Here is a 20,683-nt window from a genome sequence, read left to right as displayed (position 1 = left end):
AATAAATATACACTCACACACACACGTTTATTCACATCTCCAAAAGTCTAGCTCTCCCACCGATTGCAAGAGGTGGACTTCCATGGAACTCCACTATTTGTTCATGTCATGTCCTTGTTCGGGCTATATAGGTTCTTTTGTTCCCATTTGAATGTAAGACAGACAAAAAGAAATACAATAAAATGACCTCCTTAGTGGTGGAGCAATGAGGGGGAAAGTGTGTCTGTGATTATGACCCGGAAGACAAGCTATTGTATTTCAACCGGACCATACAGGGAAAATAAGGGAAACAAAGGATAAAGAAAATCCTCATGTACTCAACATTGTAGGTCAGATGTGCTATGGAATGCAAACAGAGAAAGACAAACCGTTCCTTCCTGTCTACCTTCGCCTCTGTACATGTGACTCTTAATCCATAGCCTCTCCCTAGCCAGGTCACATGGATCCCCCCTACCTCTGCAATCTGTGGTGATCTTGCCCACACACACATCACTGTGCATTCCTTCCCACAGAGCAGATCATCCACCTCAACAACAATAACAGCAGTGATATTTACAGCCATGTCCCCCGGGGAGGCCGAGTTACTTGTCATGAAGCGCACGCTGTGCCTCAACGCACACTACTATTAAACTGGACTTCAACAGGAAGCACAAGGTCGGTCTGAGTCTTGCATCCGAGGCTCGGGAATCTGGGAGTTCTCAGAGATCTGTAACAGGGACCTGGCCTTTGACGTCAGCAGGGTAGTAAATTAGACAAGGGTGAAGATTAGCAGGCGCTTTCAAAGACCTCCGACACGCTTGTTTGTAAGAAGGATCTGAGTGCTTTAGCTTGTCATGACTGAGAATGTTCTCGATGGACTGGAAGTCAAGAACTATACATGTATTTATTTTCTTATTCTTGTCATTTGGTGTTGAATCTGACAAAAAATTTAATTAATTAAAATCATGCAAATGTTTAAGTGGGTGCCATTTTCTTTCATATTTTGCATGATGCTCATTTGTGAAAACAGTTTTTATTTTATTAACGGATGCCATGATGCTCCTCATTTGTCTTGTGCACCGTCATTAATCCATGTGCCTGCCAGGCCAATAATGACAGTGTACGTCAAACTGAACATGGGAAGCAGAAGGTCAACAAAGTTGCCCAGCCAGCAAACCTGTCAAGCGTCCACTATCGTGTGTGTGGGGTTGCTCATGCGCACATGCAAAGGAGTGTTTTGCTTTGTAATTCCTTCGGCGCCCTACACAAAGCTGCCGAATTTTGTCAGGGCCTCACCTGCTGTGAGCAGTAATCATGACAGAAGCTTTAAATGCCAGAAGCTCCTCCCACTTAAGGACATTCTGCAAACATATTCAACACAAGTGCAAAACCAGTCAATCAACTCTTTACCTATTGTATTATGCACTTCTACCACCGTTTCTGAATTTCCAGATACCTCCTGTGGTGAGTTCTTTCCATTATTGCTAGAAAAGCAGAAAAGCCATCCGTCCATCCTCTTCCGCTTCTCCGGGGTCGGATCGCTTCCCGGACTTCCCTCTTCATCTAGTCCTTCTGGGGGCTAATTTTGAGGCATTCCTGGGCCAACCAGGAGTCTCTTCAGCGTGACCTGCACACCAACCTTTATTTAGTAGATTTAGTTGTAGATTTTACAGTCTAGTGGAATCACTTTCTCACCTGCTGGTTCAGGTTTCAACACAGCACACTTTCAGGTAAACATGGACAGTCGTCCTGAAGAGTCCAGATAGTTTTGTCATGTGGAAAAAGAATATTATGCATCATTGAGCTCCTTGCTAACATTCCTTAACAGTCTGGACATTACATTGAGGGATTTATCACCAGTGAGAAGGCGCAATCGGAAACTGCAGAAGCTCAAGCTATCTGCCCACTTTTATAAAAGCGGCGGTTTCTAGCTCTGAAAATCTACTCTGATGTAATGCTCACTCACATTAAATCTAGGAGCGAGTACCGTCCATCAGCTGTCGGACAGAAGTCTTATATACCAACACAATCCACACTTTTCATTGCATGGCATCATCAACGAGTCATAAGATAGGTCAATAATTTGTAAGAAATAACTCCCACACGTGGACTTTTTTTTTTCTTCTGATGAAAACAAAAAGACTCAACTTTCTGGAGAAGTCTGTGCTATTTTACAATCTGCGCAAATCTCTACATAAGATGCAACTAAAATGCAATTAGTTGTCCTACGAGAAAGCAGAGACAGACTTTTATTATTTTCAAGGTAATATGCTTGTTCAGGCCCCACATTACTACTCAGAATTTATAGGGCTACAATATAACCACCCCATGTAAAAACAAATATTTCTGCAGACTCCAGCAGATGTCATGCTAGAAATATGGAAATTAATTTGTGTTGTGGCCTCTGTGCTGCCGCCCCCAGACCTGCCCTAAGACTGTCTAGTGGGGCTCTGTCGGTCATGAAATGTTTTCCATGCTTTTTCCTCCATAGAGTTCACCAGAGGTTCATTTCTGCCCAGCAGAGAAGTGCCAAAGCCAGCCCTGCCACATTCTGAGCTCATGAACTTCAGGCCCCAAGAGGAGGAAATGTTCTGTCCTCGCCTTGGTGTACGCGTGCATGTGCACAGCGTGAGTATTTAGTGTGCTTTACTGCTTTGGTGTGCAGCATTTAAAAACATGATGAGATCATCATCATTAGTGGTTTGTTTAGCTGATGCATGGAAAACTATGACAGAGTTGGTCACATAAATGGAGGGAGATAGTGTCGCCACTTGTGCCATTCATCCTGTCAAACGGACATGAAGTAGTAGTGCACGGCACCGAAAAGCAAAACGTTTTTTCGGGACGGTTGTCTGCATGATTGACCTCATCTGAGCTGTGGAATTGAAGAACAACACTTTGGGTGCATGATGGGCTCAGGCGGTGCACTGCCACCCATAAATATGGTTAGTTTGATGAAATGCAAATCATCATTAACGTTGAATGTTTATAGCAGCAACTTCACAAACAGACACTACCTCACATGCTCCAAACATACTGAAGTGTCTTGCCTTGGTGTTTGTTTAACTATGTTTGTTTTTCTTTTGGGGGAATTCTGTGACTGATGCTGTGAAAATATTTTAATTTGCAGTAATTCACAATACATACAACTAAAATAACACGCGACCTATATAAATTCTGCCTTATCCACCATGCATTTTCTATCCTGCTCATCCTACTCAGGGATGATTGAAAGTGAATCCTTGTGCAGCTGACAGACGTGAAAAAGGCAGACGTTGTCATCTCACGTGGCTATGAGCAGAATGACGTTTTGTACTCTGCAACATAAGAGGTCCCCAATTGTAGCTGTATTCGGAATTTGATGGCCAAAGAAGCGTTCAGCTTTGGATGTTACTCTGTGTTTTCATCTTTTAAACGCCGCACACAGTTGGGAAATCAACCTCTTTGTGAATGACTACAATGGGCATCCTAATGTCTTGTATTGACAATGTCATCATCCTGGATATTTTATAGCCATTAGCAACCAGTCCCTGCAACCAGAAAAAAACATTATAAAGTGTTTTGGCCAACAGAGTAGTGCGCCAGTTGATGACTAATCTGACCTTTATGCTTGAAACAGGTGGAGCGCTGCGACATATTTAACAGACACTGGCTTTTGACAAATGAGCCGACCGCCTTCTATCCCTCAGTAAGTATAAACCCTGTGGCAATTTGCCATTCGGTTCGATGCTGTGCGGGCTTTGGTGTAGTTTCTCTCTATTGACCGATCTCCTCAAATTGAGCATACTGCTGGTTTCAATGGTGAGGCTTGCACTCTAGCCCTTAAGTACACCGTTTACTCAGCAACACGTGATCATATGTGTGTGTGTATATGTGTGTGTGTATATATATACACACATATACACACACACATATGATGATCACGTGTGTGTGTGTATGTGTGTGTGTGTGTGTGTGTGTGTGTGTGTGTGTGTGTGTGTGTGTGTGTGTGTGTGTGTGCTTTCTTGTGGATACAGATTCAATAAATAAAAAAAGTACTGCAACACCCAGTTTGAGCAGGATATGCAATTAGCCATGGTTTTAGGGTCCTAAAAAAAGCTTGCAAACTGTGGTCTTTATTCTTCAAAATGCTTAAAATTGACCTTGACTGAACAAAAGGTGTGATCATTTCCTTTCAACTTAACACTAACTTTTCTGGCTTTTCATTCCGAGTTTAAACACTTGTTATACAAGGAAAGTTGAACTCAGTTTTTACTATTGGTCCAAGGCTTGTATTTGTCAGACTCGCTAGAGGTTTAGGGAATCAGGTATTACCAGTAGAAAATAAAATAAAAAGTAATGGCTGTTACGAAGTCACACGTCTAATAAAGATGAGTTTGTTGGGTTAGAAGGAAACACACTAGATCGAGCTTCTGGAGGGGAGTTGAGCGTGCCCTCAACTCCCCTCCAGAAGCTCGTGCCTGTTGCATCCTCAGTCGTTTCATGTCAGAGACACTGAAGGCTGTGACAACCCGAACACAAACAGGATCGAACATCCCTGAACATGCACAAAGTGGTGCAGAACAGGATCCTGCACAATTTATTTTTTTGAGGAAACACACTGCGCTTGTGAAAGGAGAAGGAAGAGGGAGTATGAGAGGTAACTAAGAATTTTTTTCTACTAAAAATTGTACTGTAATCATATATTGAAGAGGTCAAAAGCAGACCATTTCACAATTATTCTATTAAAAAAACAATACAAGACTGGGTTGCATCAGCAGCACCAAAGTTATTTCAGTGCACAAAAGCAGGTTAAAGGTTAGCGTTAACTGAGAAGGTTTCTGACTGACATAAAAAGTTCAGAGGGGGAAAAAGACAGACACAAGACACTCATTTGTGCTTCTTATCTTTTAAACATAATTTCAGAGGTACGCATGGATATGTAGCACAAGTTCAAACCCCAGTTCCAATGAATTTGGGACGTTGTGTAAAATGCATGTGAATAGAAACAGGATATAATTGTTTGCAAATCCTTTTCTTCTTTTCAATTTTTACAGAAGGCACTAATTGTTGAAGCTGAGTATGTGGAATTCTTTCCCCTTCTTGCATGATGTACAATTTCAGTTGCTCAACAGGCCTCTGATGCCATATCTAGCTTTTTATACGACCCCTGGCAAAAACAAAAAGTGGAATCATTAGTCCCAGTTGATCAATTGTTTGAATTTGTAGGGGAGAAACTGTAACTGTAACTTCAGAAAATGTATGTATTTTTTTCTAATCACATAACATTCTTTCTGCAGTTTTAATTATTTAAGCCCTCATTAGAGTTTCAGTGTAAGCAGTGAGACAGTTGTTTTGGCCAATACGATTTGTTTTACACAGCCTCTGAGTAAAAACAGGAACTCCCCTAATTAGGTGTCAGCTTTCACATTCTCAATCCTGTTTGTACTCCCTCAACTCAAACAGGATCATTGGCTTGTTCGTACAATTTAGCAACAAAGTAAAAATGTTACGGTTATAAAACTGATGACTTGTTTTATTTGCTTCATACGTTCCAAATGATTAACTAGTGATAGATAATTTTTACCACTGACCCATGATGATGCATTCCACAGGGCACTTATGTACTGTACACAAAATTTAGACATCTCAAAATCACAGTATACTTCTCCACCTAACATATTAATGTATTCATTTTAATTGAGGGAGAAATCTTTGAACTGTTTATAAGTCATGTACTGAGTATACAGTATGCACTATTAATCAATGACTATAAACATCACTATTCCTCTCTTTCACAGAACTCTGGTGTGTTGTGATTGCTAAGAGAAATATTTTGGTTTGGGATTTCTGTAAAAGACCACTACCACGATTGTGTACACGTAAGCATACAGTGGAACCTTGATTGAACAGAGCCTGATTTAATAAAAAGAAAATAGTGTCCAGTCCACTCGAAACGGCTCTTTGTATATAGTAGGTGTACACCTTACAACTCATGAGAGCAACCAGCTGCAATCGTTTTGCACTGTACTGGGCATTTTAGGCCATAAAAAAGTATCAATTTAATGGACAAATGGCTTTCACGAATGAGCTCTATCCCCCTTTATTAAATTGAGGTTCTACAGTACCTCAAAACCTTTACTATGAAGGATAGAATCAAGGAGGTGCGCAAATAGGATCCTAATTTAGTCTCATGCGTACCTCTAGTACTTATTGTGGAGGCATATGCGCCACATAATCAGTTACCCACTGGGATTTTATTCTCTGGCTTGAGTCATAATTATCATGACGAACTCAAGAGCCATGGATTGATGGATTAACCCCATGGAATTGTCAGTGGCCATCTGCCTGTCTGTCCATCTTTTGTCAATTTTTTCTAATCTGTCACACATGGAATTGAACTCAAAATGAAAAATCAGAAACAAGCTCACATTATTACATCAGTTTGACCAATCATCATATCGAAATAGGCTTCTTTTAATTTCCATAAAATACCCTTTATAGTGATGTTTGTGAGAATAAAATGCTTCAGGAAAACAATGCTTCATAAATATTAGTGTGAAATAAAATACGTTTTCTCCTTCTATGGATGCACTTAAGACACCACAGAAAAATGAAGTGATTAAAATACAAAAGTTCTTGATAAGAAGCACATAGTTCTTTTCATTTCTAGGATACTTGTGCACATATCAATTGTTAATTGTTCCACGCAGCTCAGCAGGTATGAGGTACTCTCAATACGTGTGAAAAAGGATATTTTTCTGATTTGCAAATTAATGTAAATGAACTTTTTCCATTTGCTTGTTTGTATGTGGTGACATAATAGGCAATGAGATATGGTACTTTATTAATCTTGATGGAAATTACAGCCAAAATTCAATCTTTGGTAGGCTCAAAATACAAAAAAAAAAAAAAAATGCAGGTCTACTGAGAAAGACCAGCATCAAATAACAGTTGAGAATTACATCAGTTTGTGTTTTGATGCTAAACAAATGTAGGTCTGCGCAAACCCTGGGGCCGCTAATCTGACGCCTGTCCTCTAGTTACATCACTACGTAACTAGAGGCCAATGATCAACTCTATATAACGTGTGGTCAGGCTCCAGGCTGGTGTGACATACTTCGTCCTAAATTATTGTAAAACACAATGCAAAGCTTGGCAAATGCTAATGACAGAGCATCGCTAGTGATTACGTGACGAGATGATCGTTACCTGACCTCAATGCTTTCGTGCATAAAAGACTTTATACTGATGTGGAATTAGAGTTTCACACTGAGGTTGATGTGCACTAATTCTTCACTCCCTAACGTCCACCCACAATTCTCAGTCGACGCATTTAATTTTGAGATTGGTGACAGATTAATCACACTGCTGTGAGCCTATGTAATCCGATTCCATTCAAATTCATTCGAGGCAAATTTCACGTCATCACAGAGTAGGCTTTAGTTCGAGGCAGACTAACAGATATGAGCAAACACACAGCATTGTCCAAATAAAATGTGCAGCAAGCAAATGTGTAAAATTTGAAATGACAAAAAATACATACATTATTAACTGGCCAACACGATGCAAATACAATATCTCTTTTAATAAATACCTCTTTCAACATGTCAATCAAAACTGACGTGAGTAATTGTGTGGGGTTTTTTTTATCTTATTTTTATTTATTTATTTAATTGCAGTAGATAAATTTAAATATCGTGAAACCACTTTCTTGCCACACACTTGCACTTTTATCTATCCATCCATTCATCAATCCATTTTCTGTACCACTTGTCTCCACGGGGGTCGCGGGCGTGCTGGAGCCAATCCCAGCTGTAATCGGGCAGTAGGCGGGGGACACCCTGAACCGGTTACCAGCCAATCGCAGGGCACAGAGAGACGAACAACAATCCGCACTTGCACTCACACCTACGGGCAATTTGGAGTGCTCAATCTGCCTACCAAACTGGAGTGCCTGGAGAAAACCCACACAGGCACAGGGAGAACATAAAAACTTCACATGGGGAAGGGTTGGAGGTGGAATTGAATCCACACCCTCTGAACTGTGAGGCGGACGTGCTAACCCATGCCACCAATTCGTTTATTTTGTTATTTATTTGACCTTTATTTATCCGGGCAAGGCAATTGAGAACCAATTCTCAGTTGCGTAACACATACTACATGCTCCGGCAGATATGTAATGGTGTGTGAATTGTTTGCATCCCTATACTACCATTATTTGCACCTCTATACTACCATTAAACAATGTTGACCTCTTGACCTCCATTCATCCATCCATATGCCCACCCATCCATCCATGCATGCCTCTCTCTCTCTCTCTCTCTCTCTCTCCGTCTGTCCCCCCCCCCTCTCTCTCTCTCGCTCTCTCTCTCTCTCTCTCTCTCTCTCTCTCTCTCTCTCTCTCTCTCTCTCTCTCTCTCTCTCTCTCTCTCTCTCTCTCTCTGTTAACCTGTCTATCAATTTATCCGTCTGTTCATCCATCTCTGTTGCTTAGAGTCATGCAAATCGGAATTTTTGATGGGCTCCGTCATTGTTTGATTGATATGTTTGATTTATGTATCGTAACGATTGGTTTTCCTGGCGTCGCCCCCTCCCCTCTCTATCTTCTATCATCGACTGGCTCGACATTCGGCTTGCTCCCTCGCTCGCACACCAAACTCGCTGCGCTCAGACAGACCTCTGCAACTTTTGCAGAGTCCTCACTCCACAGACATGTCGCACAATAGCTGAAAGTCAACCTGTCACCGTGGCTCGTCCTGGGAGCTTGCAGAGAGCAAGCCACGCAGGTGGGCTCATTTGGATCGCGGTCGGAACCGCCGCTTGACAGACGCCCCGGACCGGATGGGAATTAGGAGCCTTTTCGTCACTAATGAACCGTGCCAGTAATGCAGGAGACCGACGCGGTGCTCTCATCTCTCGTTCAAGATGGCAGATTTTTATTGAGTTTTGAGCAGACGCCTTTATTTATTGTTTGCCATGAATAACAGAAAGCCTTGCACCGATGGCCCCTGTATACGAAGGTAAGTCCCAACGTTCCCATTGAAACGAAGCGGAGGGATGCTTTGCAGTTTGCACGCTCGCGTCTATCTATGCTGTCTGTCTGTCAAATCATTCAACATGCTGTGTTTACTTTTGCATTTATTTCAGACACTCGGCTAATTGTTCTCACTACTTGGTGCTCTCTTAGTCCCATTTGAGAGACGATCTGCATGCACTGTCAGACTATTCTGCATGCTTTTGCATAGAAGAGTCTTTATCTATGAAAACACCTGCAAAAGATCCAATCCGTGCAGCTCGAATGTATTACAAAATGCACACTCAACAATTGCTGACATTGCAATCGCCTATTTCCTTGTTATATATCATATTCGTGTTCAGCTGAACCCAAAAAGCAACGCACATAAGGTGTTGCTGTCTGTATTGATTCCACTGTAAAAATAAAACATTAATTCGCAACGTCTGCAGCGATGTGCCCGCGACTAATCCAATTGGATGCCGCCCCTTATTGCTCAGCCGTTTGCTGTCACTTGGATTGCAAATTTAACATTCTCCAACACCGTGACGAGTGTACTGTATATTCACGTACAGTAAACTCGACAACCTCGATTCAATCGCGCATGCGATCGTACTCAAATGTGTAGAAAATGGAAAGCAGTGCATCGGCCCATTCAAATTCCTCATGTGAGCCGCAATTGGCGATGCTTATAGTAAAACAGGAGGCTGTTTGTAATTTGAAAAGGTAGTATTGCTTTTGAGTCACTACAGTCTTAATAATCTTAGGAAAAGCCTGCACCCTGTAGATTCCCATTGGATGTACAAACGTCAAGGGTCTCTCACCTCTTCGTGTGTTTTTAACCAAGTGTAGAACGCCCGTATTCTCACCGGAGCATTATGCAAATGAGAATGCGTCACAAAGCAAATAATAACCCCTGATGTCTCCAATATTTGCTTAGCCTCATGCTCAGTATTTTCCCTTAGTTACTCTATAGTCCCTCTGCTGGCTTCCAAGCGAATCTCTGCGTTTTTATTACCATTCACAAGGAGCGCAGTTGAAAAGTACAAGTGATCTTCCTGAAACTAAATTGCGGTGCATGGCCACAAAGTGTTAAGCATCATCTCTGTCCCTTATAGAAAGATTGAGCTGTGTTTTGCATTCACTTTAATGAAGCTTTGAGGCTTCGGTGTTCGAACATAAAAAGAAACGTTGAATTTGAGACGTCCATGCAAAAGGTAATTAGTGCAAATTACATTCCCGGCTTTTCCCTTTGCCAGTGAAAAGGGGAGAGAGACAGGGAGGGAAAAGAGACACCGGGGGAATTAATTACCTTGCCTGTTCCCCCTCAGAGTTGGACAGGGTTGTTATGTGCAGCCGTCATGGAAATGACCAGTCTCCTTTTGGGGGCCTTCAAAAAGAGTACGGGCCCATGATGTTATTATTCTCAACTGTGATTACCTATTCCTGCTAATGCTTGAATTTGTCAGTTAACAGCAGACACACGTCTTGTCTCAACTAAATATATTCAGGGGAGATTTGCACAAGAGCAAACGGGAGTGGTAGTTGTTAGGGAGTGGTTAGTTGAAAGGGTTATGCAAAAACTACATACCCAGTTACATGAAACTTCGAAAGAGGTCCAGATCATGATTAAAAACAAACAAGCATTCGACTACAGGTTTAGAGTCAGGCAGGGGTTGCATAAGTACAGTGGAGCCTCAGTTTTCGACCACAATCCGTTCCAGAAAGGCTGTTCGAGAAGCGAATCGTTAGAATTCCGAATCATGTTTATACAATACAAATAATGGGAGAAAATTTAATCCGCTCCAAGCAAAAAAAAAAAACGCCTTTAAGCTTTTTTTCATTTGCACATTTTTGTCCGATCGCGCAACTGCAGCACCGCCGAACGCGCAACCGTAGGACGTCGCCGACCGCGCAACTGCAGCGTGCTGGTCACATTATTGTGACAGAGCGGTTGCTGAAATTTAGAAAATATTTTAAAAGTCCTGATGTACTTTTCAAAATTTAAGTGGACCTCAGTGCGCAGGGAACTTAATTTTGTCCAATCGCGCAACTGCAGCGGACCGCCGAACGCGCAACCGTAGCGCGCCGCCAACCGCGCAACTGCAACGCGCTGGTCGCATTATTACGACAGAGCGGTCGCTAAAATTTACAAAATATTTTTTAAATTCCTGATGTACTTTCCAAAATTTAAGTGGACCTCAGTGCGCAGGGAGCTTAAGTTTGTCCGATAGCGCAACAGCAGCGGACCGCCGAACGCGCAACGGTAGCGCGCGGTCGAACGCGCAACCGTAGCGCGCCGCCGACCGCGCAACTGCACCGCGCTGGTCGCATTATTGTGACAGATTGGTCGCTAAATTTTAGAAAATATTTTTTAAAGTCCTGATGTACTTTCCAAAATTTAAGTGGACCTCTGTGCGCAGGGAGCTTAATTTAGTCCGATCACGCAACCGCAGCGCGTTGGGCGCTCACTGTCGCATTGCTTTAGGAGCGTCTTTGTGTTTTAGGATGGCTTCACTGCTCCCACTTGCTTCTTTTGGAGGCATGATTGGAGTTGATGCAATCCTCAGAGTCATGAGAATGTAACAACGAACGGAGTCAGTTGGCATGCATGTCCTCTCGGCTCATCTCGTGAGGTTCGACAACCGAATTTCGTCTGACATCTCAAGCAAAAAAATCTCGAATTTTTTGTTGGAATACCGATTTGTTCGAGAACCGGGACGTTCGAAAACCGAGGCCCCACTATACTTATTTTTTTGGCAAAGCATAAATGTGAGTATTTTGTAACATTTGTTTGGTATGCCAGTTTGCAGGATGAATTTAATAAGATTAGGTACAAATTCCGATAAAAGGGCTGCGAGAGGTATTAATTAACAAAATAAATTTTTGCCTGGTAGTTTCAGAATGGGGTGGTGAACTTGTCTTTTGTGCAGTCCAGGGTTTTGGGTTTGGATCAGCCTCTTCTCTCTGGAGTTTGCTTGTTCTCTTTCTTCCGGGTACCCAACACGTTTAACCTTTTTGAGGAGTATGCTTGTATCTCCGTTTGAATTGAAACTGAACCCCGCCGAAATGTTCAGTCATTTCTTTTTTCCCAATACTCTGTCACATGTAAACATACGCACAGAAAAGCAAACACAAATGTGACATTCCCCAATTTATTACTTTTGTTGGAGGAATTGACCATTTTGAAAATAATTGTACCATGTCTCTCACCCCAGAATCAAATAAATGGTACAATTGATTCAGTGATTGATCCTCCATGAACCGTGAAGTGGCCTACGACCACAGGGGCAAACATACGCAAAGCTGACGCTCTACATTTCCCCCCGTCTTTTGTTGTTTTGATTATTTCTGTTTGCCATTTGAGTTACAGTTGAATTGCTCCTTTCGTTTTACGCCAGCCTTTACAAATCAGGAAGTAGCCTGCTAACACACAGATGGACAAATGCAATAGAAGATTCTCTTACTGCTGTTAACTGTTCAAATTTGGCATTTTAGTTATTTTCTTCTCTGTTCCTGTTGCTTTCTACTTTTTGGTTTTGACCAAACTGTACAAGCTTTGTCATCTGACAGATGGGCAAAGTGTGACTCGGACCCTGTCGAGGAGAGAGGTGGTAACTGCCACTGCGGTGTCTGTAGCAGATTGATATTTTATTAATCTTCCTAAACAGTCACTGACGCTTCCCTTGTGCGATATATACAAAGGGGAATGTTGGCGCAGGGAATTTACACTGCCCTGACTTGGAAGGAAGTTTCTCCTCATAGGACAGAGCGACTTTCCCAGAAATGACTCCCAGCTCCATCTCCCTCCTTCCTCCGCTCACCCTTGTTTGGAAGCCGCTTGATTGATCTCTTCCTCATAGGCCGCGACCCAGGATTACAGTCCAAGGTTGTGCCTTTTTAAACCTTGATTAGAATTGCAGGAAGAGCTCTCCGGGCTTTTGCAGTCCACGGCCAAGCCGCACCTTGTGGGGGGTTGTATTCCCAATCTTTCAGGGTGGTGTATTGAGTTCAGGCCTGAGGACACAGGAGAACCTAAATGGTGGAGAGAGATGAGGTGATGCGTAAATACCTTGCAGGGAAGTGCAGTCATTGCTCTGCATATGTTTAGGTGCCATGTTCACCTAGCTTTCCCACCACTTCCAAAATGTGGCAGGAAAATTTGTTCTTCTTTGTATACTTCCTTTGTCCTTTGTTGTTGTATTTCCACTCTTTGGGGGAAGACTTGATGTCCGTGCGAACTGTTTTTGTGCCTATTTTGATGTTCATCCCAAAGGTGCTTGATCTCATCTCTCATATTCTTCCACACCGATCTCATCTAACCGAGGAAGGTAAAATAAATAAAACCCACAGTTCTTTGTGCTTCCGATTTGCTACATGTACACGCTGAGGACTTGCACTATTTGAGCTCTCAAAATGAGCTTTGAGGGTTTTGGATACAGAAAGTAGTGCCATAGGACGCTTGAATGTGAGCACTGGCTATTTCAATAGGCTCCATTTATTGGCTTTTATCTTGAATATCTCAACCCAATAATTGTCGAACACGCCTCGGCATTGGCTTGAAATACTTTGTTTTTCCAGTTTTGTTTCTCATGCTCTCCGCTGTCACTTTTGTCTCCTATTTTAGCGCTCTTGACACGTTTTGCAGACCTCTGGAAAACTGAAAGCGTGGCTGTCTCTACCACATCAGTTGCTGACAGTTAATTTAGATCAAAGTGGAAGAGTGAATGTTTTGAAGGCCCCCTTTCTCCTCTAGCACTATTGTTGATGCATGGTGTCAGTTGGGAACAGCTGCCTCTGACTCTGAGGAGAAGTAAAGGCCCCCAGTTAAGAGGGGAGGTATATCGGTCCTGGCTGTAATTAGTGCATAATAATCTGCAAAAATGCATTTTAATACAGTTGTAGTAGCTCTTCTGCACAATCTCTATAATAATCTTCCCAAAGATAATCATGCTTTCGGTGAAGAATTGTAGTTGTAGTCTGTTGTTTGACAAAAAAAAATAACAGTTGAAAGAATTGGGTTCAATTGTACATCACTGTGACCGTGCATTGCATTAAACTGTGCAAGTGTACCTAATGTTGTGGCCAACAGTACAGTACTGTATATTCAAGAGTTGAAGTGCACAGAACAATGCTTTGTGTACATAAGAGTAACTGAAAACACATTTGTTTTTTTTTGCCCACCGGGATTTAGAAGATTATGCGTGATTGCTTGCCTTTACTTGTGTATACTTTGTGTTGAAATGGATTTGTAGCATTTAGCAAACTATTTTCTCTTCTCCGTGCCCCTTTGTAGTTCAGGCATCAGCACGATAAGAAAAGAAATATCTGATGAATGTTATTCTTTGTTGCTAAATGTGATACCGCCAGTAACTGCTCACTGGTGTAATTAGGTACGAAAGAAGGAGGTTCTGTACAGTCTGAAACATCCTGTGCTTTGATGTGAGCCACAGTTCAAACAAAGAGTTACATGTTACCACGTGAAAGTGAGTGAATAAGGCCTTTTGTTGGGCCTATTAAGCAATAATTACACAGTGATTCCGAGAGCAGAGGTGTCAAACCCAGTGCTACAGAAGACCAAAACTCATAGCACACTTTAGGTCTCGGGCCAAATGAATACAAATTAACTGAATAGACTCAAAGCAGATCTTATGGGAATCGATTCAAAAGATGAATAACATCCATCCTTACTTCCATCCTTACTTCCATCCTTACTTCCATCTGTCCATCCGTCCATCCATCCATCCATCCATCCATCCATCCATCCATCCATCCATCCATCCATCCATCCATCCATCCATCCATCCATCCATCCATCCATCCATCCATCCATCCATCCATCCATCCATCCATCCATCGTGACGCTTTTTCTCACAAGGGTCCCAGAGCCCATCCCAGCTGACTTCGGCCAGTAGGCGGGGGGTTGTTCCAAAATTAACTAAAATTAAACTTGAAACACGTGTTGCTTTGAATAAAAATCTGCCAAAAGTACAAGAATTATATATATAAAAAAATACAAATCAAAAACGTCCATGCTGTCATTTTGTCAGAAATGTAAACTTGAAACTTGGCAACAAGTTCATCGATTTGGGGTGAGGTTGAGGGCTGCAAAGACTTTCATGGATGAACCGCAGGCGTTTATCAGAGTGGCAACGTCTATATGACGTTTTAATAATTTTCATTGTCTGCTCTGACAGATAAGTGCTACCAAAAGTTCAGTGTCTTAGTCGCACAATTTTCACGTTCGACTGTGCTATCAAACCTCTTTAATGTGGTCTTTTCTACAGACATGATCGTCTCTAAGCGTAAAAAAATAAATACATAAATATGGCCACTTTCAGTAATGGTGAACATGGTAACAATTTTAGTGCAATCAATGGCACTCTGGTTTCTTGCAAAACCAATTTCTTGTTTGTTTCAAATATAAAATAAATGATTAACCAATTAATTGCTAATTGTTCTCTGACAGAACCTTAAGGTCACTTTTCTGTGCAGAACATGTCAAACAGTTTTGAGGGTATATCCTGGATGTCCACCCATCCCTTTTCCAAATCTCTAAGCATAAACTTTAATTACTCCACATTGCATGCTCAGTTTGCTGTCTCCCATCAGCCACCAGTGAGCCTCTCAATTCTCACACACACATGATGTTTGCCTGCCCCACCCCCTCCACATATCTTTTATCTGTCCCTCTATCCTGCTCTGTTTGTTGATAAGCTGAGAGGCCATTGGCCAGCACACATGGTGCCCATGTGACACTTTAGCAGAAACCCGATTGCCAGATTGTACAACACATGGTGTGTGTGAGTGTATGTGTGTGTGTGTGCTGTTTTGATAAAATGCCCTCCATCCATTAACTTCCCACCATCAGCGACCCTTGGTTAGTCCGCTTGCTTTGTTCCGTCACTAATCCCCCATACCAAAACTTGTCTTTGGTACGTATTGTCCCACTTCATAATCCCTTTGTTTTTCGTTACGCTCCCGGCCCATTTTTCATAAGATGTGTCATTCTCTGAAAGAGGTGTTCTGGCTTCACCAAGCATCACAACATTCGGTCTTGTCCACTTGAGTCATGTTTCACAAAACAGCAAGTAAAAAAAAAAAAAAAAAAAAAAGAGACACTTTCGACCCAACAGAGGAATTCCACAGTACGTAAAGATTAAGGACAAGCATTATAATCTTACGATGACCTAAAAATGAATTACTATCCGATATGAATCGATTCGCCAATTTATTCGCGTTCCAGGATCTAGACAGTTTTAGTGAAAATATGAGACAGATAGTGTAATTATTTAGTCAGCAAAAAATGGTAAGATGAGGAAAGAGATGTCATTCATTGAAAGATCAACAGTTAGTGTCTGCATCGTGAGCGAAGCTCAAGCTGCCCTCTATGAAGGAAGTGGAAGGGCGGGCTGCAGCTTGCGGCCTCGTCACAGATGGCTGAAGGTACAGCGCCATGCTTGGCTAATAACCAAAAACTTCAAAGCTCAGACGATTATTCAGGCTCATCACTGCCCAAAGCCAGGAGATCAGGCAGACAGCAACATGAGCACTTGGATCTGTCAATATTATCTCCACGCTTCGAGAACAACTTTGGTCTTTGTTTCTGATAGCACCGACACACAGAGCCAGTTGCTTCTGTCCAACTCTTGCTCATATTTCTTTTTTGATATTGTGTTGTTTTTATCATCTTGTTAAAAATAATTGAGTTTCATTTTCCATGGTAAATAGGAGGTATATCAAAGCTTCAACATTTGGTGCCTTAGATAACAATGTTTCGTCTCTATTTTTTTTGTATAAGTAATTTGGTAGCGTTGTCATTGTGTTACAAAATGTTTTGATTATTTCAGGATAATTGTATCAAGAATGCTTGTGGAATTCACTTGGGTATTTCCATCTTTGTGCTCATGGTAGGCAGCCTGAAAATAATTCTGGCATCATAACATTTCCATATACTAAATTCTGTGTAGAATTAACAGCATTCAGGCAAAAAAAGCAGCAGTTGCCTCACCATTTGCTTTTGATGATCTGCTCAGAAACGTACGAGTCAAGCGTGTCACTTGTCGCTCGTGTTCAAAAAACGTATTGCCCTGGATTTACAAATATACAGTAAATCAAAGGTGACATTGTTGGCAATTTACAGCAAGCTGGAAGTTAGCCACACCCATCCTGTCCCAACTCAAGTCAATTGACTTTATTTGCATGGTTTTGTCAAACAAAGATGACACATTGTCTTGGAAGAAGTTCCACTGAAACATTTCAGTGTGTGTCCCCAGGTCATTTTGTTTGGCCAAACTGTTGCCTCATAACAATATCGCATTTGTGGCTCTATGGGCAAATTCGCCGGGGTGAATTTCTAGGCGACACCCTGAAACCTAGGCGGATCGGATCACCCAAGATGCATCTTAATGGCAGGTCTGAACTGCGCCTTCGAGCCAGTGTTCACTTCAAAGCCGGAGGCCCATCGAGGCCAGCCAGCCGCTCAGCTAGACAGCCTTTTGAACTGATCCCCCCCATTCAACCCCAGAGACAACGAGGCTGCGAGATGGTGAGTGACACGGGCTAAAATGTACGCAGAAATAAAAAGACTGCAGTAATGGAGTGGGGTGGAGAGATGAACACCCTCTACCGGGGGCCCGTGGGCTTCCGGGGCACTGGCGGGGGGCTTAAGGGGGTGTGGTGGTCGGGTGCCACTGGGGTCATCGACCCTATTATCTCCGTGGTCAAATGGTCTTTTTCCTACATCTGGAATAGCATCTCCTATGCCTTTTTGATGGAATCCAGCAGCTGCTTGCTCACACCAATCATGCTTCTACCCTTACTGTGGAAGAGGCTGACCCACAAAAAAGGCCAGAACTTAACTTGAAACCACAATTCATGGCCTATCCATGTCATGATAGTAATAAAGAATGTTAGTGATGACTTTAAGTGGCAACATGTGCACCTCTATGTTCCTTTGATCATGCTAATAGTCTTGGAAAATGTCTTTCCTTCAGCCCATTTGGAACTGGAATTGTTGGGTCAGGTGTCAGACCACATAAGCAGGTCCAAACTTGCAAATGCATCTGGAGCTTGTTCCTTTTATATTGTGTAACTGATACAGTTAAATATATTTGCACAACCACCCGACATACACGGTGACTGACTCTTTGAGGAGATGCAGCAAAAGTATGATCCTCAGACTGAATCAGAGTGCTTAGTCAGCAAGCTGTATTTATTCCCTGTGCTTTGGTTCCATGCCATGTTTATGACGCACTGTCACGTGAAATAAGGACACATATGCCTGGCTAAATTGCCAATGTGTGGTGTAATCTGCTGAAAGCTGTTGAAAGTGTATGCATGATGGGCTTTTTTACTTAGCAGAATGACAGGAGGGAGGGTTATAAAGAAAAAATATAAGCAACATTAAGAAATTAAGATAATTTCATATACATGCATGTGGATCGCTACCTACAGGGAGGATGCAGGAAGTACAAGATGAAACATCTCGTGACATGAGTAGTCTAAAATAGTCTATTTTGTAGTCTTAGTGGGACCCAAATAAAGCTCTTCACGCCCTCTGCTGAAATATCACATAGTCTTGTCGCCTGGGGAGGCATGTGCAGCGTCCCTGCTTTGTATTTGATTGCATAGGGGAGGTGGAGGGGGTGCCCCAAGAGACCACATCAGGGACAGATAAAGTGTACAAGCTGTGGTGTGAGACACACGGCGCTTGTGTGGCTCTCTGCTTGTAAATTCACTTTCCCAGCATGAGCATTTCTCATGATCCAACATGTGGTAGCCTTTCTGGAAGATATCCCATTTTTAGGCATGCAAGCACCTGTGCGCCAGACAGATCAGTCGTGTCTATTATGTGCTTCTTCACTGATTTGCTGTGAAATACAGGAAGTGAAAGTCTTGTGAGTGGATGGTCCCCAAGGCTCCTGTTCAGGTTGGACCGGTTCTTCGCTTTTCAGGGTTCATCGCAAGGTTCTAGAGGGGGTTGGGCCTTCTATGACTCCCCTGGGGGATGTTTTGGATGGGTGATGTTTTAATCCACAAAGTTGCTCCAATGTTTAGACATCAGAATGTTGACATATGTTGTCGTTGAGGAGTGCTCGAGAAGCTCATCTCTTGACATACTCGATACGTAATTGACGCCGGGGTGTGTTGCCTCACCTACTGAGAGGGCATGCAATTGGTGAGGCCAGTGAAGGTGAACTGGAAGGACAGACACTCTTCCAGCTGCCACTGTTGGATACTCCTGCAGCAACAAGACTTTGATCCCCGACTTTATGAACACACCCAAAACAACGCTCACTCGACTCTTCCATTGGTCAGCGAATGAATAAATGAATACAACAAAAAATAAACACACACGTTGTTGCTGTTGGACTGAATTGTAAAATAAAATAAACTGCATATTATTTTTATTCATCTAATTTTTGGGTCAGTAGACATATTGTTTAAGTGACCGTGGTGTAGATAATTTATGGGTGGTTTTAAGTGTTTTATACTTTAGTTAGTAACTGTTGTTATTGTTTATAGTAAGAAAGTTGAACAAATCTTAACTGTCTTTCATTAATGCCTTTGAGTAGCACTTTAGAAGCTGTTGTTCCTCCCCAGCTTTTTTTATCATGAACATTTATTGTTGTTCATATCGTTTTCCATTTTCCACTACATCACTTATTACTTACCATGTGAAAGAGAACTCAAACTTTGGCCTGTCCTATTTTGTTTTTGTCCCTTGTGTCATTTGATAGCCTATAATACTGGTAAGACCCTCCACAGTGATTGAGATTATGATTTCATCAGGGTCTGAAAATGTTCAAAATTTCCTTGCCAAAAGAAAAATCACTAAAACTGTTGGCAAAAGTTTTTTGCGAACATTTGTGCCTGTAACTTAACCACGACGAACTCTGACAAGAATGCAACATTCGCAGCTCATTGATATAGAGGCCTAACCGAGGGGAAAATGGCACCTTTTATTTTTCTCAGTATATATTTATATATATATATATATATATATATATATATATATATATATATATATATATATGCGTGTCCTTGTAGGACTATCAGCATCATTGTATGCCACGTTGTTTGGGTGTCGTAGTCTTTTGTCCTTGACTTCCTGAAATGCTGTGTTCACTTTCGCAATACAAACTCATAGATCTATCAGTGGCTTATGTCACACAATACGACACGTTATGCCATTTTTCAATGCACTTTTTTCTGTGGACTGTGTCAAGCAAGCTGTCATTGTTGATCCTGAAAGGAAGCATGATATAGGGAGTTGTTTCTCATGGTTTGGAAATGATAAGGGGAATAGTGTGGCTGCTTATCAGGTGTCAGCGCCTGCTAGGCCCAAAGAGCCACTGTAATTAAGACTGTGCACTATTTAATGTTTTTATTGAGGCTCGCTGTTGGAGTGGGTGAGTTTTAAATGAGCAGGTGCGTTTTACATTTGTTTAACTAAAACATGCTGACCATTTTAGGCTGGTATTTTTGTTTCTGCTGTTACACCAACTGCAGTTATGACGTCCATCCAGCGGGCAATCATGAAAGCAAAAGATATTGGTTTAGGAATGCTCAACCACAATGCATTCTGGTGTAAATCCGAATAAAAACAATACTTATTTTTTTACTGTTTACGTTACATTGGAACTATTCCACCCACAGTACAATGCACATAATAGAGTTCTGCCCCACCAACCCTAGAACCAGAAA

The 20,683-nt window shown here is 41.9% G+C and overlaps 1 protein-coding gene across 5 annotated transcripts in view; it reads left to right on the top strand.

Annotated features, from left to right (window-relative positions):
* The first annotated feature begins 8,617 nt into the window (after window positions 1-8,617).
* Window positions 8,618-20,683, top strand: part of hipk2 (homeodomain interacting protein kinase 2) — a 63,446-nt gene continuing 51,380 nt past the window's right edge. For 4 of the 5 annotated variants that reach the window (XM_085914520.1, XM_085914519.1, XM_085914518.1 and 1 more), the window contains exon 1: window positions 8,618-8,981. In XM_085914520.1, the coding sequence (XP_085770646.1) occupies window positions 8,963-8,981 (19 nt within the window). In that variant the 5' untranslated portion in view covers window positions 8,618-8,962. Of the gene's footprint in view, window positions 8,982-13,930; window positions 16,529-20,683 lie in introns of those variants that run through there. The other variant, XM_085914522.1, reaches the window with a different exon arrangement.

The sequence above is a fragment of the Syngnathus leptorhynchus genome, chromosome 6 (genome assembly GCF_054491065.1).
Source record: "Syngnathus leptorhynchus isolate UIUO chromosome 6, UIUO_Slep, whole genome shotgun sequence".
Taxonomy (NCBI): domain Eukaryota; kingdom Metazoa; phylum Chordata; class Actinopteri; order Syngnathiformes; family Syngnathidae; genus Syngnathus; species Syngnathus leptorhynchus.
Note: the sequence above shows the minus strand (reverse complement) of the source record. Positions and strands in the feature narration are given on the sequence as shown.